At 46.0% G+C, this 26,096-nt stretch overlaps 1 protein-coding gene across 1 annotated transcript in view; it reads right to left on the reverse strand.

The window, feature by feature from the left end:
* LOC139241220 (zinc finger protein 615-like) overlaps positions 1 to 17,877 on the reverse strand; it is a 31,184-nt gene extending 13,307 nt beyond the window's left edge. The window contains exons 1-3 of the mRNA XM_070869881.1: positions 17,820 to 17,877; positions 12,878 to 13,065; positions 12,704 to 12,838 (exon numbers count right to left, since the gene is read on the reverse strand). Of these exons, the coding sequence (XP_070725982.1) occupies positions 12,704 to 12,838; positions 12,878 to 13,065; positions 17,820 to 17,877 (381 nt within the window). The remainder of the gene's footprint in view (positions 1 to 12,703; positions 12,839 to 12,877; positions 13,066 to 17,819) is intronic.
* Positions 17,878 to 26,096: the final 8,219 nt, after the last annotated feature.

A 26,096-nucleotide genomic window follows, 5' to 3' on the forward strand; every position in this document is an offset into this window, starting at 1 on the left:
CCACAGAAGTGATAACAGAGTACTTAGAAAATCATGGTCTGATTATTTAGAGTCAATATGATTTTGTTGAAGGGAAATCGTGTTTAACAAACTTATTAAGCTTTTTGAGGATATAACTAGTAGGGTGGATGAAGGGGAACCAGTGGCTGTAATATTGCAGGATTTCCAAAACTTAAAATTCTGAGGGGGATTGACAGGATAGAAGCATAGAAACATAGAAAATAGGTGCAGGAGTAGGCCATTCGGCCCTTCGCGCCTGCAGCACAATTCAATAAGCTCATAGCTGATCATTCACCTCGGTATCCCTTTCCTGCTTTCTCTCCATACCCCTTGATCCCTTTAGCTGTAAGGGCCATATCTAACTCCCTCTTGAATATATCCAATGAATTGGCATCAACAACTCTCTGCGGTAGGGAATTCCACAGGTTAACAACTCTCTGAGTGAAGAGTTTCTCCTCATCTCAGTCCTAAATGGCTTACACCTTATCCTTAGACTATGTCCCCTGGTTCTGGACTTCCCCAACATCGGGAACATTCTTCCTGCATCTAACCTGTCCAGTGCCGTCAGAATTTTATATGTTTCTATGAGATCCCCTCTCATCCTTCTAAACTCCAGTGAATACAGGCCCAGTCGATCCAGTCTCTCCTCATATGTCAGTCCTGCCATCCCGGGAATCAGTCTGGTGAACCTTCGCTGCACTCCCTCGATAGCAAGAACGTCCTTCCACAGATTAGGAGACCAAAACTGAACACAATATTCCAGGTTAGGCCTTACTAAGGCCCTGTTCAACTGCAGTAAGACCTCCCTGCTCCTACACTCAAATCCCCTAGCTATGAAGGCCAACATGCCATTTGCCTTCTTCATCGCCTGCTGTACCTGCATGCCAACTTTCAATGACTGATGTACCATGACACCCAAGTCTCATTGCACCTCCCATTTTCCTAATCTGCCGCCATTCAGATAATATTCTGCCTTCGTGATTTTGGCACCAAAGTGGATAGCCTCACATTTATCCACATTATACTGCATCTGCCATGCTTTTGCCCACTCACCTAATCTGTCCAAGTCACCCTGAAGCCTCTTAGCGTCCTCCTCACAGCTCACACCGCCACCCGACTTAGTGTCATCTGCAAACTTGGAGATATTACACTCAATTCCTTCATCTAAATCATTAATGTATATTGGAAATAGCTGGGGTCCCAGCACTGAGCCCTGCAGCACCCCACAAGTCACTGCCTGTCATTCTGAAAAGGACCCATTTATCCCGGCTCTTTGCTTTCTGTCTGCCAACCAGTTCTCTATCCATGTCAATACATTACCCACAATACCATTGTGCTTTGATTTTGCACACTAATCTCATGTGGGACCTTGTCAAAAGTCTTTTGAAAATCCAAATACATCACATCCACTGGTTCGCCCTTGTCCATTCGACAAGTTACATCCTCAAAAAATTCGAGAAGATTTGTCAAGCATGATTTCCCTTTCATAAATCCATGCTGACTTGGACCGATCCTGTCACTGCTTTCCAAATGCGCTGCTATTTCATCCTTAATAATTGATTCCAACATTTTCCCCACTACTGATGTCAGGCTAACCGGTCTATAATTACCCGTTTTCTCTCTCCCTCTTTTCTTAAAAAGTGGTGTTACATTAGCTACCCTTCAGTACATAGGAACTGATCCAGAGTCGAGGCTGAGAGGTTGTTTCCCCCGGCTGAAGAATCGAGAAATAGAGCCCATAGTCTCAGGATAAGGGGGTCGGCCATACAAGACTGAGATGAGGAATTTCTTCACTGAGGGTTGTAAATCTTTGGAATTCTCCAGACCAAAGGATTGTCGGTGCTGAGGTGTTGAGTATATTCAAGACTGAGATAGATAGATTATTGGACTCTGGGGGAATCACGGGATATGGAGATCGGGCAGGAAAGTGGAGCTGAGGTTGAAGATCAGCCGTGATCTTATTGAATGGCGGAGCAGGCTCGAGGGGCCGTGTGACCTATTCCTGCACCTAATTCTTGTGGTCCTTTGTCTTGTCGGTGCCTGGATGGCCCTGGAGAGGGAGCATGCGATGTGCACTGGTTCCTTGATGCCTTCCACGACCGGTGGCACCTCAGGGTACGGAGTGTCTCATACACACTGGGAACTACATTCTGGTTTAGTTGGGAAGGTGCCCTTTGCTTTTGTTGCTTATTTTGCCGCATTTTAGTTCGATTGGATCACATGTTTGTGGAAACAAGAGAGGAAAGAATATTCCATGGAAGCTGGAATTGTCTGTTTTGATATTCTATCCTGTACCTACAGTGATGGTTTTTGTAAATTCATTTTACAGGGTATTAGAAGGGGAGGATTTACAGACGGGAAACTCAAACCAAACATCACATCAAGATCTGACAGAGTCCCTCGATTCATCAGGACCTGAATATCATCAGCCTTTGAAATTAGAAGGAGAAATGTTTTTGTTCTGTCTGTGGGAAAAGATTTCAAACATCAGTGTGACTGGAAAAGCACCGAGACACACACACCCGAGTGAGAGTGTTCCAGTGCACTGTCTGGTTTGAGTTTCCTGTCTGTAAATCCTCCCCTTCTAATACCCTGTAAAAGGAGTTTACAAAAGCCATCACTGTAAGTACAGGATAGAAATTGAGAACAAACAATTTTAGTTTTTATGGAGTATTATCTCCTATACTTTTCTGAAAGTTGTAACTCCCCGTCCCACACAATCTCCCTTCTCTCTGCACTTAAATCAAAATCCATCGCACCATCTCCCAACGGATTTTCCTCCTCTCCCAGTTTTCTTCCCTGACTCTGGCTGGGTCCAGTTCGTCACTCAATGGTTCCCCTCCCTCTCCTCCCCTGAAGGTGCTGACTCTGTCTGGGTTCAGTTCTGCACTCACAAGTTCCCCTCCCCTGAAGATGCTGACTCTGACTGGGTTCAGTTCTATACTCACTGGTTCTCCTCCCCCTCCTCCCCTGAAGGTGCTGACTCTGGCTGGGTTCAGTTCTACACTCACTGGTTCCCTCCCTCTCCTCCCCTGAAGGTGCTGACTCTGGCTGGGTTAAGGTCCACACTCACTGGTTCCCTCCCTCTCCTACCCTGAAGGTGCTGACTCTGTCTGGGTTCAGTTCTGCACTCACAGGTTCCCCTCCCCTGAAGGTGCTGACTCTGTCTGCATTCAGTTCGACACTCACTGGTTCCCCTCCCTCTCCTACCCTGAAGGTGCTGACTCTGGCTGGGTTCAGTTCGACACTCACTGGTTCCCCTCCCTCTCCTCCCCTGGAAAGTGCTGACTCTGGCTCTATTCCTCCTTCCCAATACTCTGCCCTTCGCTATAATCCTTCCCTCTAATTTTGGTGAGGGGCTCTCCTCAACTAGTCACCAATTTGCCTTTATTTACAGACTCTCCCTGACTCACTTCCTGTCCTGGAGTTTGCCATGGGGCCGCTTTGTTACGCTTCGGGCTGGAACGATGCAGGAGGAACCAGGAACCGGTGGGGATAATGTTAGATACAGAGTAAAGCTGCCTCTTCATAGCCCCATCAAACGCTCCCAGCGCAGGTACAGGGGGTTAGATACAGAGTAAAACTCCCTCTACACTGTCCCATCAAACACTCCCAGGGCAGGCACAGCACGGGTTAGGTACAGAGTAAAGCTGCCTCTAAACTTTCCCATCAAACACTCCCAGGGCAGGTACAGCACGGGTTAGGTACAGAGTAAAGCTCCCTCTACATAGCCCCATCAAACACTCCCAGGGCAGGTACAACACGGTTTAGATACAGAGTAAAGATCCCTCTATCCATGATGAGGAGGCTGTGATTCTGTAATTATTTACACAAGAGATTTCCATTACCCACATTCCCAACTACCCATCAGAATTTTCACAGGGCAAAACCTTGCAAGAGATGTCACTGTATTTACACTAATCTCCTGTCTGATATAAACCATCATCATCATCATAGGCAGTCCCTCAAAACGAGGATAACTTGCTTCCTCGCCGAAAAGGGCTGAGTTCACGGTGTTTCAATGAAGGACCTAATATTCCGGATCCCAAACTACATGTTGAAGGGTGGAAGATGCCTGTGTGGGGATTTTTATTAACGTGTGGTGGCCATTGCACCCCAGCCACCACACGGGCTTGACAGAGGAAGGTCTTGGTCCAGTGGCAAGGATTAACCAAGACGACTGGAGACCTACTCTGCTGCACGGATCTAGTGCACACATATCGCAGTGTGGGCTGGTCTGTGCTGCCCCTGGGCCCTCGCCTCTTCTGGGCCTCGAACTCTCACCTCTCCTGGGCCCCGAACTCTCACCTCTCCTGGGCCCCGAAATCTCACCTCTCCTGGGCCCCGATCACATCCCTCTATGAACTCTTGCTGCTCCTTCGCCCCGACCTCACTGCTCCTGCTGTACCTGCCATCGTCCTCCTGCAGCAGCACACGCTGCACCCTGCAGTGGTATACCGCGACTGCACACTGCTCCGTGTAATGGCCGTGACCTGCTGATGGTCTTGCAGGCCAGGACTGTGCTGATTTCTAGGCCGGACCACTGCACGCTGCTCCCTGTAGTGGCCCTGACCTGCTGATGGTCTTGCAGGCTGGGACCGCACTGATTTCCAGGCCGGACCACTGCACGCTGCTCCCTCTTTAACAAGGGGTTGTGACTCGAGAGACTTGCTGCTAGAAACATCAATTGTAAACTGTATACAAACAACGAGGGGAAATAAGTCTTATATATTAGGATGTATGACCAAATGAAGGGCAAAATATCTTGGATTTAGAAAATGCGGTAAAGTGACATCTTCATGTCTAATTATTGCAAATTATTCCCAATCCTGTTAATTAAATAAAGAATGCCGTTATTGTTTTAAACTTCAAAGCTCCGCCATTTTCCGGTTATGTCGCAAGATACAGACATGCACAGGGCAACCGGGTGGAATTTTCACCAGGCTGGTTTTCACACAAAGTGCAGGGTTACCAGTGATGAACAATGAATTTTCTGCTAATCTGACCCCCTGGGGCTCGCTTGCCGTGCCGAAGCTCCGAGTAGAGCGCCTCCTTTGGGAGTCTTGTATCGGGCATATGAACAGCCGAATTTGTCGAGTACACTCCATAATACCTCACGGTTGACAGTGTCAAAGGCCTTGGTCAGGTCAAAGAACCAACCCCACAGTCACTGACACCAATCTCCTCCCATGTGATATAAACAAACCCTTGTCACTGACACCAAGTGCACTGGGAAAATATGTTAAAGGGTAAGACTATAGAAATGCAGTGGCAAACATTTAAGGAGATATTTCATAACTCTCAACAAAGATTTATTCAAGTGAGAAATAAAGATGCTAAGAGAAGGTTGAACCATTCGTCGCTAACTAAGGAAGTAAAGGATGGTATCAATTTTTTTTTAAAAGCATACAGTGTTGCAAAGGACAGTGGAACGTCAGAAAATTGCGACATTTTTCAGAAACCAGCAAAGGACGACTAAAAAAAATGATAAAGACAGAGAAGGTAGCATATGAGAGCAAATTAGCAAGAAATATAAAAACACATATTTTGTATCGGTAGAGGACACTAAAAATATCCAAATAGTTGATAATCAAGGAGCTATTGCAGGGAGGAGGGCGGGGACCTTAAAATAGTCGCTATCACTAGAGATAAAGTATTAAACAAGTGGGATTAAAGGTGGACTAGTCCCCTGGACCTGATGATATGCATCCTCGGGTCTTAAGAAGTGGCTGCAGAGGTGATGGATGCATTGGTTGTAATCTACCAAAATTCCCTGAATTCTGGAGAGGTCCCAGCGGACTGGAAAACCGCAAATGTAACACCCCGATTCAAGTAGGGAGGGAGACAGAGAGCAGGAAACTATAGACCAGTTAGCCTACCATCTGTCATTGGGAAAATACTGGAGTCCATCATTAAGGAAGTAGTAGCAGGACATTTAGAAAATCATATTGCAGTCAGGCAGAGTCAGCATGGTTTTATGAAAGGGAAATCATGTTTGCCAAATTTGTTTCAGAACCAGTTGATGTCGTATAATTTGGATTTCCAGAAAGCATTCGATAAGTTGCCACACAAAAGGTTATTGTATAAGCTAAGAGTTCATGGGTTTGGGGTAATATATCAGCATGGATAGAGGATTGGCTAACTAACAGAAAACAGAGAGTCAGGATAAATGGGTAATTTTCAGGTTGGCAAACTTTATCTAGTGGGGTGCCGCGGGGATCAGTGCTGGGGCCTCAACAATTTACAATTTATATCAATGACTTGGATGAAGGGACCGAGTGTAATGCAGCCAAATTTACTGATGATACAAAGATAGGTGGGAAAGCAAGTTGTGAGGAGGATGCAAAGAATCTACAAAAGGATATAGACAGGCTCAGTGAGTGGGCAAAAATCTGGCAGATGGACTATAATGTGGTAAAATGTCAGGTTATCCCCTTCAGTAGAAAAAATAAAAAAGCAAATTATTATTTAAATGGGGACTATTACAAAATACTATAGTACAGAGGGATCTGGGGGTCCTTGTACATGAAACTCAAAGTTAGCATGCAGGTACAGCAAGTAATCAGGAAGGTAAATGGAATGCTGGCCTTTATTGCAAGGGGGATGGAGTATAAAAGTAGGGAAGTCCTGTACAACTGTACAGGGCTTTGGTAAGACCACACCTGGAGTACTGCACACAGTTTTGGTCTGGACTTGTCTCCATTCCCATGCAGAGTGGATTGCAACACCAGACGGGAGGGGCAACATTTGGGGACACTGATTCCCCACCAATTCCCATTCCCCTTCTTTCTGGTGGATAATGGAGGGGCCACTCTGTGTAATGTGCAAGTTAGTAAGAATTGTCAGCAAACTTTCTAATTGGAGATTTTATTCAGTGGAAACTTTGACACTATTGTAGATTTTTATCAAAGATCAATTTCGGAGTAAAGTAAAAGTTCATACTGTTATTGCAAACTAAATTTCTGTTGAGAGTTGCTGAATTAAGGGGAAAGATAACACATAGCGTTTCTTAAATGGACACTGCAGCCCCGAGAACACAATCAGCAATATATCCAACATACTAAAGTCCAGCCCAGTTATAGGGTTATTAACATCAGCAGAAACAAACCTCTAACTGTCAGAATGAACATGGTTCAGTCGGAATGTGATTAACAGCAGCAATAACAGCAGATTCCAACCCCTGCAGTCACTTGTGAACTCGCTGGTGTGTCAGCAGGTGGGATGACCAAGTGACTGGAAGGCTGTTTCCAGTGGGGTTCCGCAGGGCTCAGTACTAGGTCCCTTGCTTTTTCTGGTATAAATCAATGATTTAGACTTGAATGTAGGGGGTATGACTACGAAGTTTTCAGATGATATGAAAATTGGTCGTGTGGTTGATACTGCAGTCTACAGCTTTCTTCTTCATTAACGTATCAATGGACCTGTCAGGTGACAGAACAGGGGCAAATGGGATTCAATCCACAGAAGTGTGAGGTAATGCATCTGGTGAGGGCCAACAAGGAAAGGGAATACACAATAGATGGTAGGACACTGAGAAGTGTAGAGGAACAAAGGCACCTTGGAGTGCATGTCCACAAATCCCTGAAGGCAGCAGGACAGGTAGATAAAGTGGTTAAGAACACATACGGGATACTAGACTTTATTAGCCAAGGCATAGAATACAAGAGCAGGGAGGTTGTGCTTGAACTGTATAAAACACTAGTTAAGCCACAGCTAGACTACTGCGTGCAATTCTGGTCACCACATTACAGGAAAGAGAGGGTAAAGAAGAGATTTACGAGGAAGTTGCCTGGACTGGAGAATTTTAGCTATGAGGAAAGATTGGCTCGACTGCGGTTGTTTTCTTTGGAAAAAATTCCTCTCTGACCCGTCCAGGAGATCACCCTGGCAGTATTCGATTCCCTGCAGTACTTACCGTCATATCTGCACCAGCCAACACAAGGTTATTCAGTCTAATCCCACTTACCAGCTCCATAACTCTGCAGGTTACGGCACTTCAAGTGCCCATCCAAGCACATTTTAAAAGTGGTGAGGGTTTCTGCATCCACCACCCTTCCAGGCAGAGAGTTCCAGACCCCCAAAACCCTCTACGTGAAGAAGCCTCCCCTCAAATCCCCTCTGAGCCTTCCACCAACCATCTTAAAACTATGGCCCCTCGTAATTGACGCCTGCACCAAAGGAAATAGGCCCTTGCTATTCACTATATCCAGTATATTCACTCAATGAGATCTCCTCTCAGCCTCCTCTGTTCCAATGAGAACAAACCCAGCCTATCCAATCTGTCCTCGTAGCTAAGATTCTCCATTCCAGGCAGCATGCTAGTAATTCTCCTCTGTACCATCTCTGATACAATCACGTCCTTCCTATAATACAGCAACCAGAACTCCAGCGGTGGCCTAACCAGAGTATTATACAATTTAAGCATAACCTCCCTGCTCTTGTATTCTATGCTTCGGCCAGTAAAGGCAAGCATTCCGTATGCCTTCTTAACGAGCATATCCTCCTGGCCTGCTACTTTCAGGGATCTGTGGACTAGCGCTCCAAGGTCCCTTTGATCATCTGCCGCTTAATTTGTACACGCTTTCCTTATTAGCGCTCTCAAAGTGCATTACCTCACACTTCTCCGAATTAAATTCCATTTGACACTGCTCTGACCAGTAGGTTGATATCCTCTTGCAGTCCATGACTTTCCTCTTCATTATCAACCACACAGCCAATTTTAGTCTCCTCTGCAAACGTCTTAATCATACTCCCTACATCATCTAGAAAAAGCAAGAGACCCAGTCCTGAGCCCTGCAGAACCCCACTGGAAACATCCTTCCAGTCACAAAAACATCCATCAACCATTATTATTTGCTTCCTACCTCTAAGCGAATTTTGGATCTAACTTGCCACTTTGCTCTGGATCCCAAGGGCTTTAATTTTCGTGACCAGTCTACCATGTGGGACCTTATCAAAAGCTTTGCTAAAGTCCAGATACACTACATCATATGCACTACCCTCATCAACCCTCCTGGTTACCTCCTCAAAAAATTCAATCAGGTTAGTCAAATATGATCTTCCCTTTACACATCCGTGCTGACTGTCCTTAATTAATCCTTGCCTCACCAAATGTAGATTTATGCTGTCTTACAGGATTTTTTCCACCACTGAGGTTAGGCTGACAGGCCTGTAATTACTTGGCCTATCCCTTTCTACCACCTTAAACAAGGGTACCATATTAGCAGTCCTCCAGTCCTCCGGCACCATGCCCAAATCCAAATAGGACTGGAAAATGATGGTCAAGGGATCTGTTATTTCCTCTTTTACTTCGCTCAACAGCCTGGGATGCATTTCATCTGGGCCTGGGGACATCTACTTTCAAAGCTGCTAAACCCGTTAATCCCTCCTTTCTCACTGTTTATTTCATTAAGAATTTCACACTCCTCAATAGCAGTATCTGCATTGCCCCTTTCCTTTGTGAAAACAGATGCAAAGTATTCATTTAAGAATCATATCAACATCTGCCGGTTTGAAGGTTCTGGTCCTGAAATACTCGATTCCTTAGGCGACCAAAGGCTGCGCTGGGAACTGAAGGAGGTGTTGGACCACAACATCGCTATCTGCCCTTGTTTACAGTAGGCTCCTGAGGTATGAAAAATGGTCCACATTGTCCAAGACCTCAGCATGGATTTTGATAATCGGGGGAGGAGAGCGGGCAGTGATGTGTGGCGGGGCAGGTTGATAGAGCAATTTTGTTTTACGAATGTTTAATGTAAGGCCGATGCTCTCAGACGCTACAGTGAATGTGTTGACCATGGTTTGGAGTTCGTCCTCCGAGTGAGCGCAGACGCAAGCATCATCTGCATATTGTAATTCGATGACAGAGGATGGCATGACCTTGGATCTGGTCTGAAGGCGATGGAGGTTGAACAGTTTCCTGTTTGTTCTGTAGATTATCTCCGCTCCAGCGGGAAGCTTACTGAGGGTGAGATGCAGCATTGCATAAAGGAAGGTCGAGAAGAGCGTTGGTGCAATGACACAGCCTTGCTTCTCCCCGGTCCGTACATGAACTGGGTCTGTGGTGGATCCATTGGTCAGGATCACAGCTTGTCTGTTATCATGAAGCAAGCGGAGGATGGTGACAAATTTTTGAGGACAGCCGAATTTGCCGAGTACACTCCATAATCCCTCACGGTTCACAGTGTCAAAGGCCTTGGTCAGGTCAACGAAGGTTGAACCAGCTTCACAGTCTGACACCAAGTGGACTGGGAAAATATGTTCAAGTGTTAGACTGTAGAAACGCAGTGGGAAACATTTAAGGAGATGTTTCATAACTCTCAACAAAGTATTCAAGTGAGAAATAAAGATGTTAAGAGAAGGATGAACCATCCCTGGCTAACTAAGGAAGTAAAGGATGGTATCAAATTGGAAAAAAAGGTATATAATATTGGGAAGGACAGTGGAAGGCCAGAAGATTGGGAAACTTTGAGAACTCAGTAAAGGACGACTAAAAAAAAACGAAATACAGAGAAAATAGCAGATGAGAGCAAACTAGCAAGAAATATAAAAACACAGTAAGAGCTTCTACAGGGAAATAAAAACGAAACGAGTAGCTAAAGTAAACATTGGTCCCTTAGAGGACGAGACTGGAGAATTAATAATGGGAAAGACGGAAATGGCAGAGACTTTGAACAAATATTTTGTATCACAGTAGAGGACACTAAAAACATCCCAAGGCCGAGGAAACAAAGGCAAGAAACAAAAAGGGCCACACTATATCATAATTCTAAAAGGACAAAGGGTGTTAAAAAAACAAGCCTGAAGGCTTGGTGTCTTAATGCAATGAGTATCCGTAATAAGGTGGATGAATTAGATGTTAACAGATATAATGTGATTGGGATTACAGAGATGTGGCTCCAGGATGATCACGGCTGGGACCTCAATATTCAAGGGTATTCAACATTCAGGAATGATAGAATAAAAGGAAAAGGAGGTGGGGTAGCATTGCTGGTTCAAGAGGAGATTCATGCAATAGTTAGGAAGGACATTAGCTTGGATGATGTGGAATCTATATGGGTAGAGCTGCAGAACACCAAAGGGCAAAAAACGTTAGTTGGAGTTGTGTACAGACCGCCAAACAATAGTAGTGATTTTGGGGAGTGTATCAAACAGGAAATTAGGGGTGCAGCAGTTATCATGGGTGACTTTAATATGCACAAAGATTGGGCTAACCAAACTGGAAGCAATACGGTGGAGGAGGATTTCCTGGAGTGCATAAGGGATGGTTTTCGAGACCAATATGTCGAGGAACCAACTAGGGGGGAGGCCATCTTAGACTGGGTGTTGTGTAATGAGAGAGGACTAATTAGCAATCTCGTTATGCGAGGCCCCTTGGGGAAGAGTGACCATAATAGGGTGGAATTCTACATTAGGATGGAGAATGAAATAGTTAATTCAGAGACCATGGTCCAGAACTTAAAGAAGGGTAACTTTGAAGGTATGAGGCGTGAATTGGCTAGGGTAGATTGGTGAATGATACTTTGTAAGGGGTTGACAGTGGATGGGCAATGGCAGACATTTAGAGACCACATGGATGAACGACAACAATTGTACATCCCTGTCTGGCGTAAAAATAAAAAAAGGGAAGGTGGCTCAATTGTGGCTATCGAGGGAAATCAGGGAGAAATTTAGAACAAAGCAGAGGAGGACAAAGGGTTTGATTAGGGCAGGGAAAATAGAGTACGAGAAGAAGCTTGCAGGGAACATTAAAATGGACTGCAAAAGCTTCTATAGATATGTAAAGAGAAAAAGGTTAGTAAAGACAAACGTAGGTCCCCTGCAGTCAGAATCAGGGGAAGTCATAACGGAACAAATAAATGGCAGACCAATTGAACAAGTACTTTGGTTCGGTATTCACTAAGGAAGACACAAACAACCTTGCGGATATAAAAGGGGTCAGAGGGTCTAGTAATGAGGAGGAACTGAGGGAAATCCTTATTAGTTGGGAAATTGTGTTGGGGAAATTGATGGGATTGAAGGCCGATAAATCCCCAGAGCCTGATGGTCTGCATTCCAGAGTACTTAAGGAGGTGGCCTTGGAAATAGCGGATTCCCGTGCCGAGGGGATTGCTACATCGACGGGAGGGGCAACATTTGGGGACACAGATTCCCCACCAATTCCCATTCCGCTTCTTTCTGGTGGATAATGGAGGGGCCACTGTGTGTAATGTGCAAGTCAGTAAGAATTGTAAGCAAGCTCTTTCTAATTGGAGATTTTATTGAGTGTGAACTTTCACACTATTGTAGGTTTTGAACAAAGCATTGTAGCAAACGTTCATAATTTTATTGCAAACTAAATTTCTTTTGAGAGTCGCTGAACTCAGGGGAAAGATACCACACAGCGTTTCTTAAATGGACACTGCAGCCCTGAGAACACCATCAGCAATAAATCCAGAATATTAAAGTCCAGCCCCGTTATAGGGTTATTATCAGCAGAAACAAACCCCAACTGTCAGAATGAACATGGTTCAGTCAGAATGTGATTAACAGCAGGAATAATAGCAGATTCCAACCTCTGCAGTCACTTGTGAACTCGCTGGTGTCTCAGTAGGGTGGATGACCGAGCGAATCGCTTCCCACACTCAGAGCAGGTGAACAGTTTCTCTCCAGTGTGAACTCGCTGGTGTGTCAGCAGGGTGGATGACCGAGTGAATCGCTTCCCACACTCAGAGCAGGTGAACAGTTTCTCCCCAGTGTGAACTCGCTGGTGTGTCAGCAGGGTGGATGACCGAGTGAATCGCTTTCCACAGTCGGAGCAGGTGAACGGCTTCTCCCCAGTATGAACTCGCTGGTGAGCTACAAACTGGGATGAACAAGTGAATCTCTTCCCACTCACAGGGCAGGTAAACGGCTTCTCCCCAGTGTGAACTCGCTGGTGCTTCAGCAGGTTGGATGACTGATTGAATCGGTTCCCACACTCAGAGCAGGTGAACGGTCTCTCCCCAGTGTGAACTCGCTGGTGAGTTACAAGATGCGATGACGTAATGAATCCCTTCCCACACACAGGGCAGGTGAACGGCTTCTCTGCAGTGTGATTGCGTCGATGAATTTCCAGCGCAGACGGTGATCTGAATACATTCTCACAGTCCCCATATTTCCACGGTTTCTCCGTGGTATGGGTGTCCTTGTGTCTCTCCAGGTTGGATGATCATAGAAACATAGAAAATAGGTGCAGGAGTAGGCCATTCGGCCCTTCGAGCCTGCACCACCATTCAATGAGTTCATGGCTGAACATGCAACTTCAGTACCCCATTCCTGCTTTCTCACCATACCCCTTGATTCCCCCTAGTAGTAAGGACTTCATCTAACTCCTTTTTGAATATATTTAGTGAATTGGCCTCAACAACTTTCTGTGGTAGAGAATTCCACAGGTTCACCACTCTCTGGGTGAAGTAATTCCTCCTCATCTCGGTCCTAAATGGCTTACCCCTTATCCTTAGACTGTGTCCTTTGGTTCTGGACTTCCCCAACATTGGGAACATTCTTCCTGCATCTAACCTATCTAAGCCCGTCAGAATTTTAAACGTTTCTATGAGGTCCTCTCTCATTCTTCTGAACTCCAGTGAATACAAGCCCAGTTGATCCAATCTTTCTTGATAGGTCAGTCCCACCATCCCGGGAATCAGTCTGGTGAATCTTCGCTGCACTCCCTCAATAGCAAGAATGTCCTTCCTCAGGTTAGGAGACCAAAACTGTACACAATACTCCAGGTGTGGCCTCACCAAGGCCCCGTATAACTGTAGAAACACATCCATGCCCCTGTACTCAAATCCCCTCACTATGAAGGCCAACGTGCCATTTGCTTTCTTAACCGCCTGCTGTACCTGCATGCCAACCTTCAATGACTGATGTACCATGACACCCAGGTCTCTTTGCACCTCCCCTTTTCCTAATCTGTCACCATTCAGATAATAGTCTGTCTCTCTGTTTTTACCACCAAAGTGGATAACCTCACATTTATCCACATTATACTTCATCTGCCATGCATTTGCCCACTCACCTAACATATCCAAGTCGCTCTTCAGCCTCATAGCATCCTCCTCGCAGCTCACACTGCCACCCAACTTAGTGTCATCCGCAAATTTGGAGATACTACATTTAATCCCCTCGTCTAAATCATTAATGTACAGTGTAAACAGCTGGGGCCCCAGCACAGAACCGTGCGGTACCCCACTAGTCACTGCCTGCCATTCTGAAAAGTCCCCATTTACTCCTACTCTTTGCTTCCTGTCTGACAACCAGTTCTCAATCCATGTCAGCACACTACCCCCAATACCATGTGCTTTAACTTTGCACATTAATCTCTTGTGTGGGACCTTGTCGAAAACCTTCTGAAAGTCTAAATATACCACATCAACTGGTTCTCCCTTGTCCACTCTACTGGAAACATCCTCAAAAAATTCCAGAAGATTTGTCAAGCATGATTTCCCTTTCACAAATCCATGCTGACTTGGACCTATCATATCACCTCCTTCCAAATGCACTGCTATGACATCCTTAATAATTGATTCCATCATTTTACGCACTACTGGTGTCAGGCTGTTTTCTCTCCCCCTCCTTTTTTAAAAAGTGGGGTTACATTGGCTACCCTCCACTCGATAGGAACTGATCCAGAGTCAATGGAATGTTGGAAAATGACTGTCAATGCATCCACTATTTCCAAGGCCACCTCCTTTAGTACTCAGGGATGCAGTCCATCAGGCCCTGGGGATTTATCGGCCTTCAATCCCATCAATTTCCCCAACACAATTTCCCGACTAATAATGATTTCCCTCAGTTCCTCCTCCTTACTGGACCCTCCGACCCCTTTTATATCCGGAAGGTTGTTTGTGTCCTCCTCAGTGAATAACGAACCACAGTACTTGTTCAATTGGTCCGACATTTCTTTCTTCCCCGTTATGACTTCCCCTGATTCTGACTGCAGGGGACCTACGTTTGTCTTTACCAACCTTTTTCTCTTTATATATCTATATAAACTTTTGCAATCCATCTTAATGTTCCCTGCAAGCTTCTTCTCGTACTCCATTTCCCCTGCCCAATCAACACCTTTGTCCTCCTCTGCTGAGTTCTAAATTTCTCCCAGTCCCCGGGTTCGCTGCTATTTCTGGCCAATTTGTATGCCACTTCCTTGGCTTTAATACTATCCCTGATTTCACTTGATAGCCACGGTTGAGCCACCTTCCCTTTTTTATTTTTACGCCAGACAGGGATGTACAATTGTTGTAGTTCATCCATGCGGTCTCTAAATGTCTTCCATTGCCCATCCACAGTCAACCCCTTCAGTATCATTCGCCAATCTATCCTAGCCAATTCACGCCTCATACCTTCAAAGTTACCCTTCTTTAAGTTCTGGACCATGGTCTCTGAATTAACTGTTTCGTTCTCCATCCTAATGTAGAATTCCACCATATTGTGGTCACTCTTCCCCAAGGGGCCTCGCACAACGAGATTGCTAATTAATCCTCTCTCATGACACAACACCCAGTCTAAGATGGCCTCCCCCCTAGTTGGTTCCTCGACATATTGGTCTAAAAAACCATCCCTTATGCATTCCAGGAAATCCTCCTCCACCGTATTGCTTCCAGTTTGGTTAACCCAATCTATGTGCATTTTAAAGTCACCCATTATAACTGCTGCACCTTTATTGCACGCACCCCTAATTTCATGTTTGATGCCCTCCCCAACATCACTACTACTGTTTGGAGGTCTGTACACAACTCCCACTAACGTTTTTTCTCTTTGGTATTCTGCAGCTCTACCCATATAGATTCCACATCATCCAAGCTAATGTCCTTCCGAACTATTGCCTTAATTTCCTCCTTAATCGGCACTGCTACCCCACCTCCTTTTCCTTTTATTCTATCTTTCCTGAATGTTGAATACCCCTGGATGTTGAGTTCCCAGCCCTGATCATCCTGGAGCCACGTCTCCGTAATCCCAATCACATCATATTTGTTAACATCTATTGAAGCCTCGCCCACACACACAACACGTTTACAGTTTCTCCCCGCTGTGAATGGTGCGATGCTTTTTCAGGCTGTGTAAATTGTTAAAGCTCTTTCCACTGGAACACTCACTCGGGTGTGTGTGTCTTGGTGCTTTTCCAGTCACACTGATATTTGAAATATTTTCCCACAGACAGAACAGACAAACATTTCTCCTTCCACTTTTAAAGGCCGATGATATTCAGATCCTGATGAAACGATTGACTCCGTCAGATCTTGACGTGATGTTTGGTTTGTGTTTCCTGTCTGAAATCTCCCCTTCTAATACACTGTAAAAGGAGATAACAAAACTTATCACTGTCAGTACAAGACAGAAATTCAGAATGGACACATCTAATTTCCATAGAACATTCTTTCCTCTCTTGTTCTTCTAAAGCTGTAAATCCCTGTCCCACACACTGTCCCTCCTGCTGTGCTGAAATCCAAACCCATCGGACGTCTCTAGGCTGTTTCTCCTCCACTCCCAATTTTCACCTCCAATTCTGGCAGGGTTCAGTTCTACATTCACTGGTTCCCCTTCCTCTCCTCCCCTGAAGGAACAGTGCAGATGGAGCTTTACTCTGTATCTAACCCTTGCTGTACCTGCCCTGAGAATGCTTGCTCGGATAATGTAAAGGGATCATTGCTCTGTATTTAATGCGAGCTGTCCCATTCTCAGAGTGCTTAATGGGACAGTAGATGAAGCTTTACTTTGTATCTAGCTCTTGCTGTATCTGCCTGGGAATGTTTGATGGGACAGTGTAGAGGGAGCTTTACTCTTTACCTAACCCATACTGTACCTGCATTGCGAACGGTTGACGGACCAGAGTAGAGGGACCTTTACACCATATCTAGGAGCTTTACTCTGTTCCTAAACCATGCTGTATTTGCCCTGGGAGTGTTTGATGGTAATTGCAATGCAAGTTTTATTCTGCATCTAAACTATGCTGAGTAATTGATGGGAAAGTATAAAGGGAGCTTTTCTCTATCTAACGGTGCTGTACCTTCCCTGTTTGATGGGACAGTGTGGAGGGAGCATTACTCTGTATCTAACCTGTGCTGTAGCTGCCGCAGGAGCGTTTGAAGGGACAATGTAGAGGGAGCTTTTCTTTACATATAACTCGTGCTGCACCTGCCCTGGGAATGTTTGATGGGCCAGTGTAGATGGAATTTTATTCTGTATCTATCCAATGCTGTACCTGCCCTGGGAGTGTTTGACGGGACAGTGTAGAGGCAGCTTTACTCTGTATCTAACCCTATGCTGTACCTGCCCTGGGAGTGTTTGATGGGACAGTGTAGAGTGAGCTTTACTATGTATCTAACCCGTGCTGTACCTGCCCTGGGAGTGTCTGATGGAAGTATAGAGGGAGCTTTACTCTGAATCTGACGTTTGTGTACTTGCCCTGAGAATGCTTGTTGGGACAGTGTAGCTGGATCTTTGCTTTGTATTTTACACGAGCTGTCACATCCCTGGGAGTATTTGATGGGACAGTGTAGAGTGAGTTTTACTATGTATCTAACCTGTGCTGTACCAGCCCTGGGAGTGATTGATGGAAAGGTATAGAGGGAGATTTTCTCTATCTAACCAGTGCTGTACCTGCTCTGTTTGATGGTACAGTGCACAGTGATCTTTACTCTGCTCCTAACCCGTGCTGTACCTGTCCTGGGAGAGTTTGATGAGAGAGTGTAGAACATAAGCACAAACGAACATAAGAAATAGGAACAGGAGTAGGCTATACAGCCCCTCGAGCCTGCTCCACCACCCAACATGATTATGGACACGGGTCCACTTGCCTGTCCGCTCCCCATAATCCTTTATTCCCTTCACCACAGCCGGGTCTTTGCACATCATTTCAGGCCCAACTTGGGTGCCTCGGTTGGCCGCCGCGCTCCTTGCTCCCTCTCTGCGCCGACCCGACCGGGGAGGGGAAAGTAGCCGACCCCGGGACACAGGGTGCCCCGCCCCGCCGGGAACACAGGACACAGCATTCCCCCCCGGAACACAGGGTGCCCCCCACCCCCGTCGGGAACACAGGACACAGCGTTCCCCCCTGGGACACAGGGTGCCCCTCCCCCCCCGGCCGGGACACAGTGTTCCCCCCTCCCCCCGGCACACAGGACACAGCGGGCCCCCCCCCCGGGACACAGGACACATTGTGCCGGCCTGCTGACGAGGTTGCCGGGGGTAGGGGAGCACCGGAGGCGGCGAGGGGAGGTGGAGCAGCCGGCCCCAGGTCAGCAGTGCACTTTATCTTGTTTAACTGTAATGCCTGTGTGGTTTGGTTTTGCTTTTTCTAACGGAGAGCTCTGGGCAATATCTGCACGGCATCTCGTGTCAACTGGACTCTGACCTGGATTCCGTGAATGGAGCAGAAACCTGTCCGGAAACTTTGCTGACAATGGGATTTTTAAGTCTTGGGTCTGTGTAATCTCCCGTGGTCTGGAACATTCTTTGCTGCGGCACCAGTCAGGTTCCGACGTTGCCGGACTGGAGAGGTTCAACCTGTGTTACATTGGGTCCCTTCATCCCAATCATTGATATAGATTGTGAATAGCTGGGGCCCAAGCACCGATCCATGGGGTATCCCACTAGTTACAGCCTGCCAACCCGAAAATGACCCGTTTATTCCTTACCCTCCGTTTTCTCTCCATTAACCAATGCTCAATCCATACTCGTATTTTACCCTCAATCCCATGAGCCCTCATTTTGTTCAATAACCTCTTGTGTGGCCCCTTATCAGATGTCTTTAGAAAATCCAAATACACCCCATCCACTGGTTCCCCCTTATTTATTTTGCTAGTTACATCCTCAAAAACTAACAGATTTGTCAAACATGATTTCCGTTTCATAAATCCATGTTGACTCTGCCCAATCTTATTATTATTGTCTAAATACCCTGTTACCATATCCTTAATAATAAATTCTAGCATTTCCCCTGCTACTGATGTCAGGCTAACTGGTCTGTAGTTCCCCATGTTCTCTCTCTCCTCCTTTCTTAAATAGAATCATAGAAGTTTACAGCACGAAAGGAGGCCATTTCAGCCCATCGTGCCACCGGCCAACAAGAGGCACTCCAGCCTAATCCCACTTTCCAGCTCTCGGTCTGTAACCCTGCAGGATTCAAGTTCACATCCAGGTACTGTTTAAATGTGATGAGGGTTCCTGCCTCTACCACCCTTTCAAGCAGTGAATTCCAGACCCCCACACCCTCTGGGTGAAGAAAGTTCCCCTCAAATCCCCTCTAAACCTTCTACCAATTACTTTAAATTTATGCCCCCAGATTGTTGACCTCTCTGCTCAGGGAAATAGGTCCTTCCTATCCACTATATTAAGGCCCCTCATAATTTTATACACCTCAATGAGGTCTTCCCTCAGCTTCCTCAGTACCAAGGAAAACAAACCCAGCCTATCCAATCTGTCTTCATAGCAAAGATTCTCCACACCCGGCAACATCCTCGTCAATCTCCTCTGTATCCTCTCCAGTGCAATCACGTCCTTCCAGTAATGCGGTGACCAGAACTGCATGCAGTACTCCAGCTGTGGCCTAACCAGTGTTTTATACAGTTCAAGCATTACCCCCTCCCCGCTCTTGTATTCTATGCCTTGGCTAATAAAGGCAAGCATTCCGTATGCCTTATCTACCTAGCCTGCTACCTTCAGGGATCTGTGGACATGCAATCCCACATCCCTTTGTTCCTCTACACTTCTCAGTGTCCCACCATTTAATGGTTAATCCCTTTCCTTGTTAGCTCCTCCATCACTACATCCTGGGTTCCCATACCTGCATCCTGTCCCTGACCATTGACAAACTCTAAAGCATTACTTAACCCAAGGGGTGTGACAGCCTCTTGGAATAAAGTATCCAGATAAGTCTCCACCTCCCTGATGTCCCGCAATGTCTGCACCTCACACTCCAGCTCAACAACTCTGAGCCGAAGTTACTTGAGCTGCAGACACTTACAACCGACGTTGGTGCTCAGGATCGCCATGCTCCCCACAAACTCCCACATGCTGCAGTTACGGCAAACCACCTGCCCTGCCCTGTCTATCTAACCTTCTTTCTTCAACAAGTCTTCGACATCAACTGCTCTTCGGAACCTTCTTCCCCTTCACTTCCCTCTGATCCCATCCCTTCTTCCAATCTCACCCCCTGCCGTGTTTTCACAATCCCCTCTGACCTTCCCTTCTCTGACCCCGAAAGATCAGTCCTCAGCATAGGCCTGAGCTTCATCCTCTTACGCCCCCACCGCAATGAATTTTGAGCTCGGCACGATGCTGAGCTCTTTTTCCACCACCTTTGCCTCCATGCCCACTTCTTCGGCCAGGAGTCTTCCCCCCGCACAGCTGACCCTTTCTCCCGTTTTCAGAATTCTCGCTCTACCTGGACCCCTCCCTCTGGCCTCTTGCCCGCTCTAAATCTCTTCATTGCAAACTGCCGATGGGACATTGGCCATCTCACTGCTCCCCTCACTCCCTCCATCCTCTCTCCCTCTGAACTTGCAGCACTCCGCTCGCACAGATCCAACCCCTACATTGTCATTTAACCTGCTGACAAGGGTGGCTGTTGTTGTTTGGAGAACCGACCTCTACCTTGCAGAGGCTGATCGCCAACTCTCTGACACTTCCTCCTACCTCCCCCGGACCATGACCCCACCACTGAACATCAAGCCATCATTTCCCAGAACATCACTGACCTAATCTCCTCTGGAGATCTTCCCTCCACAGCCACCAATCTCATAGATCCCCAACCCCATACAGCCCACTTCTCCCTCCTTCCCAAGATCCACAAACCCATCGTTTCAGCCTGTTCTTGCCCCACAAAACTTACTTATTCCTATTTTTTCTCCCCTTGTCCAGTCTCTTCCCACCTACATCCGTGACTGTTGGATCTCTTAATTTCCAATGAAATACGAACTCGGATTGTAGTTTTAATGTCACTTTCTTTCTGGAAGCTAAGAAGCTCTTGGCTTTAAGCCAGGTCTTCGTCCTTCTGAGACCACGTGGTCAAAATGGCTGTACTTATACCTGGATCAATTTACAGAAAAGAACTCGCCTTCTTTGACCTCATTGGCTCAATTAATAGTATTTTAACCTTTTAATTGGCTCGCTACCCAAAGTCCTAAAATGTCAAGTTGATTGATGACTTAATGCAACATGCTCCCACTCACGTAGCATCTCTGACTTGATGTATGTGAATTCTCACAGTCTGTCTAAATGCAGCCTGTTTGAATTCTCTATCAATCCCCCCCTTTAATTCTTTCACAAACTGAATCATAAAACATCAGGTATCACTGGTTAAATATCCTACAAAATAATTTCCTTCTAAAATTTGTTGATGTGTTTCGCCACATGTCCGGACTAGTAGCTTCCACACAAATTTACACCAACCCGAGTTCCATCGTGGCTACAATGGAAGTCTGGTTTTAGTAGGTTAATTAACCTTATTCCAATTTAATCCAAATCAATATCTTAGTTCAACCAGTAAACAAACTTCCCTTAAGCATAATATACCCCTGTGCCACGTACAGACGGTCTGCTGGGACCTGCAAGGTGTCTCACCTGCGGGACAGCAGCTACAGCCGCCTGGTCGCAACAACATTTAATCAACATAAACAAACAATATAAAAGTAAAATAATTACAACAAATAGAATTAAACCTTCCACCAATGAAGTTCCTATTGAACCTAGCCATTCAGTGGCTCTGCTCCACAAAGTGAATGATGGGGGTTGCTTAAGTTTTTCTACCTCCTTTTGGATATGTGGATAATTTCTTCGGAGCTATCTGGGATATATGTGCAACACTCAGTTCCGAGTAGGGGGCAAGTACTTCCCTTTTCAGCCAGGATGTAATCAAGGGCCAGTCTATTCTGTAGGGCTACTGTGCGGATTGCTACCATTTCTGCATTAATTTTAACTCGGGCCTCTGAGGTATCATTGGCTACCCGTTCCACAATGGATGCCATGTTAATGGATTCCCTTGCCAGTTTGGCGGGCCCATACCTGGGGATCAGAATGGCAAAGAACCTCTCTGTTTCTGTGATAGCTCTCTTAGGACGGTGTAAATGTTCCGACAGTGACTTTATATGATACATATAAGGCACAATGTAGGCTAAATAGCAGGATCCCGTCCAATTCTGGGGCAGCCAAGGGTAGGCCTTGTGGCCACACACCCAATAGGTGCCATTATAGGCAATGAATGTCATCTGTTTCTTTGTCAGCAACACTCCGGGGCCTGTCCAGGTTTTTCCATCTGTTTTATTCAGAATCCCCGTTACATTAAAAGTTCCCACATCGGCCCAGTTTGGACGGTTCCGTGGCTTGATTATATTATAATTCCGGGAGCAGTTACTATACCCAGTATTTTGGCCTCCTTTGATGTTTCTAATCAGACAGACCGATTCCCCCGGTCTTCCTATTCCCGTTATATTGGTGATAACAAAAAATGGGGGCCGTTTGGAATTATTGTAGCACGGTTGGTATCCCCCTTCAAAGGTAATCAGATTGTCACCTGCTGACTTCCATTTACATGCCCAGTTTTCCGTATCCTGAAACGCATTGCCTGTTTTATTTTGATTAATTATCCACTCAGCCATTTCCGAGATATTCAAGGGAACTGGCCTCAAGGGAATCCCTCCCTTTGAGTGAATAGGAATATGCGCACACACCAAACAATAGAAATGTTACCTTGTTTGGCATAAATGTATGAGATATATAAAAAGGTATTTACATGTAATTCGCTTGCTCCCCTACTATATCCCTTTGGTGCAGAAGGTCGGCTAGTAAGAAGTAGGCAAATGCATAGAATACCTACAATCAGTAATACAGTAAATTTATACATTTTGGCAAAAAGTAATTGTCCTTATTAGATTTCAGCTTCAGTTACGGGTGCTCGTTTAACGTGTGAAGCGTGGATCCAGGCTTTCTTTCCTTGGACTTTAACAGCTGTCTGGGTGGTCAATAACACTTGATAAGGTCTCTTCCACTTGGCACCCAAAGGTTCTTTATGCAACTTTTTCACATCCACCCAGACTCCCGGGATGATGTCGTGTCCTCCTTCGGGTGAATTACCCCAAGCTGCCGATACCTGTCGGGAACTAATAGCATTGGTTAGGTTCTGACAGTATGATAACAAAGTGTCACTCATTAAGTGAACATCAGCTTTCCGTAAATCGATAGTTCCTGGCAGCGACATGGGTCTTCCTGTTATAATTTCAAATGGGCTTAGACCTGTAGTTCTGTTCGGGGTTGCCATAATGCTACATAGCACTATTGGTAGTGCCTGGGGCCATGGTGTTCCTTCTTGGTGATATTTGGCAAGCCGTTGTTTCAGAGTACGATTCATTCGTTCTACTTGTCCTGATGATTGTGGATGATAAGGACAGTGTAAATCCCACGTAATGTTCAGTAACCTACAGACTTCTTGGCAGACAGCACCTGTGACGTGTGTTCCCTGATCTGAGTCAATGCTACTCGGGACTCCCCATCGGGGAATGTAATCCTTACACAAGACCTTTGCAGTATGATTGGCTGTTGTTCTTTTAGTTGGGACAGCTTCTACCCATCTAGAGAATCTGTCGACCATGACAAGAATGTTAGTGTATCCTTGGCATGAAGGAAGAGATATATAATCAACCTGCAGATGCTGGAATGGTCCGACAGGGGCAGGGGCCTCAGTTGGGGCATTATCGTGATGGGTCCAGAATTATTTTTCTGGCAGACCACACAGCAGTCTGTTACCAGCTGGGCATGTTTTTTAAATCCCCGACACCACCAGCTTTTCTGGAACCATGCCGTCATCTGTTGTGAGGCCAAGTGTCCCCACGAGTGGATCTGTTGGGCTAAAAAAGGCATAAGCACTTGTGGCGCGACTGTCTTGTCGGTAACTCTTTGTCTCCAGACACCATCTTCACATAGCTTAATTCCTGCCTCAATCCATGTCCATTTTTCCTCTCGGGAGCACTCGCCTTGCATTTTTTGAAGGTCTCGTGTCAGAGTCCTGAGTGCTTTCAATCTGCACATCTGTGTTGGTTCTTCTGGAGGAACGCCCTGTGAGGCGGCATCTTTTGCTGCCTGGTCGGCTAGGGCATTTCCCTGTGCTTCTGTGGTATTTTCCTTGGTATTGGCCTTACACTTCAGATGGACACTTCCTGAAGTCATTGTATGGCCTCCAGTAAGTCTCGGACTTCTTTTCCATTTCGGATAGGTGTACCAGCAACAGTGAGGAATCCTCTTTTCTGCCATAACAGAACAAAGTCGTGAACGACTCCAAAAGCATAACGCGAATCTGTGTAGACATTAGCTGTCTGTCCTTCTGCTATTCGACATGCTTCTGACAGGGCCCGTAACTCGGCCTGTTGTGCTGACATTCCTGAGGGTAAACGTCCTTTTGCCATTACCTCATATAAGGTTGTAACTGCCCATCCTGTTTTTCTGGTACCATTGTCAACAAAGGAGGAACCATCTGTAAACAGGATGAGGTCTGGGTTGTGCAGAGTCTCCTCTGCTGCTAAGGCTGCTTCTTCTGTTTCTTTTAAAATCTCCACGCAGTCATGCTCTTCACATTCTCCCCCCTCTTGCTCCCTCGATTCTGACATCGGGAGCATAGTTGCGGGATTAACCGGGCTGGCCCAGACGATATGGAGATTAGGAGCTTCCAAAACTGCTGTCCAGCGGGTCCATCTAGCTGCCGTCACCTGAGACATTCTATTCATAGACAGCAAAGCGTGTACGGTGTGGGGACACTTGACAATCAGCTTTTGTTTCGAGGACTAGACCCGCAGTGATCATTACCGCTCGACATGTAGCTTCCATGGCCCTTCGGCAACTTCCTCATCCGAGGGCTACCGCATCCAGTTTTGCCGAATAATAGCCAATAGGTCTTTGCCGATCCCCATTTTCTTGTGTCAGTATAGCTGTCATATATCCTTCTTTCTCATGAACAAACAGGGTAAATGGCTTACCACTGTCGGGGATTCCCAGAGCCAGTGCCGAACACAAAGCCTTTTTCAAACTCAGGAAGGCCTCTTGCTGTTCCTTAATGAGGGTGATGGCTTCTTTAGAGGGCCTTTAAAATATCATTCAGTGGCTGAGCAAGCTGTGTGAAGGAGTCAATCCAATTTCTGTTAAAGTTACACAATCCCAAAAAAGACCTTAGTTCTTGAATAGTGGTGGTTTTTTTTAGCAGCCCGAATGACTGCAGTTCTATCCTGGGTAAGTTCTCTCTTTCCTTGTGAATTCTTTTGTCCCAGGTATACAACCTCTTCTTGGGATATTTGTGCTTTGTCGATGCTGGCTTTATGTCCTTTCAGCCGAAGGTGGTCCAGCAAAGCTCGTAAATCTTGTTCATGCTGGTCTTCCGTGTTTGAAGCTAGCAAGACATCATCTACATATTGGATGACTGTGGATGACAGGGGAGGTAATTCTCGCAATGGCTTTGTAAAGCCATGTGGAATACCGTAGGGCTGTTGTGGAAACCCTGCGGTAACCGGGTCCAAGTATACTGTTATCCTTGGACAGTGAAAGCAAACCACTGTCGAACCTCCGGTGCCAGAGGCACCGACCAAAATCCGTTGGCCATATCTATAACCGAGAAATATTTATGTTCCTGCTTGAGGGCATTAAAAATGGTGGAGGGATCCGCGACCAAAGGAGCCTTTTGATCAATACACTGGTTAGCTTTCTTATAATCGACAGTCAAACGCCAAGTCTCAATCGGTTTCTGTACCGGTCACACGGGACTATTGGAGGAGCTATGTGTTTTAATAAGCACCCCTTGTTTCTCCAATTGCTGAATAACTGGTAAGATTCCCGCGATGGCAGTTGGACTGATGGGATACTGTTTAGTGCATGGAGGTTTGGTCCCGCTAAATGACGCAGCCTCCATCTGGAGCAGGCCACAATTGTTCTTATCTTTAGGCCATATCGGGTGTTCCTTCAATTCTTCTTTCTTCAACGTTCTAATTGACCATGTCACCCGACCATTCTCGAAATGCAACGATTAATCTATTTGGATTAGAACGTCCATTCCCAAAAGGAGTTGATCTACTGGGCCTATCCAGACCGGCATGGTT

The sequence above is a fragment of the Pristiophorus japonicus genome, assembly GCF_044704955.1.
Source record: "Pristiophorus japonicus isolate sPriJap1 chromosome 24 unlocalized genomic scaffold, sPriJap1.hap1 SUPER_24_unloc_2, whole genome shotgun sequence".
Taxonomy (NCBI): Eukaryota; Metazoa; Chordata; class Chondrichthyes; family Pristiophoridae; genus Pristiophorus; species Pristiophorus japonicus.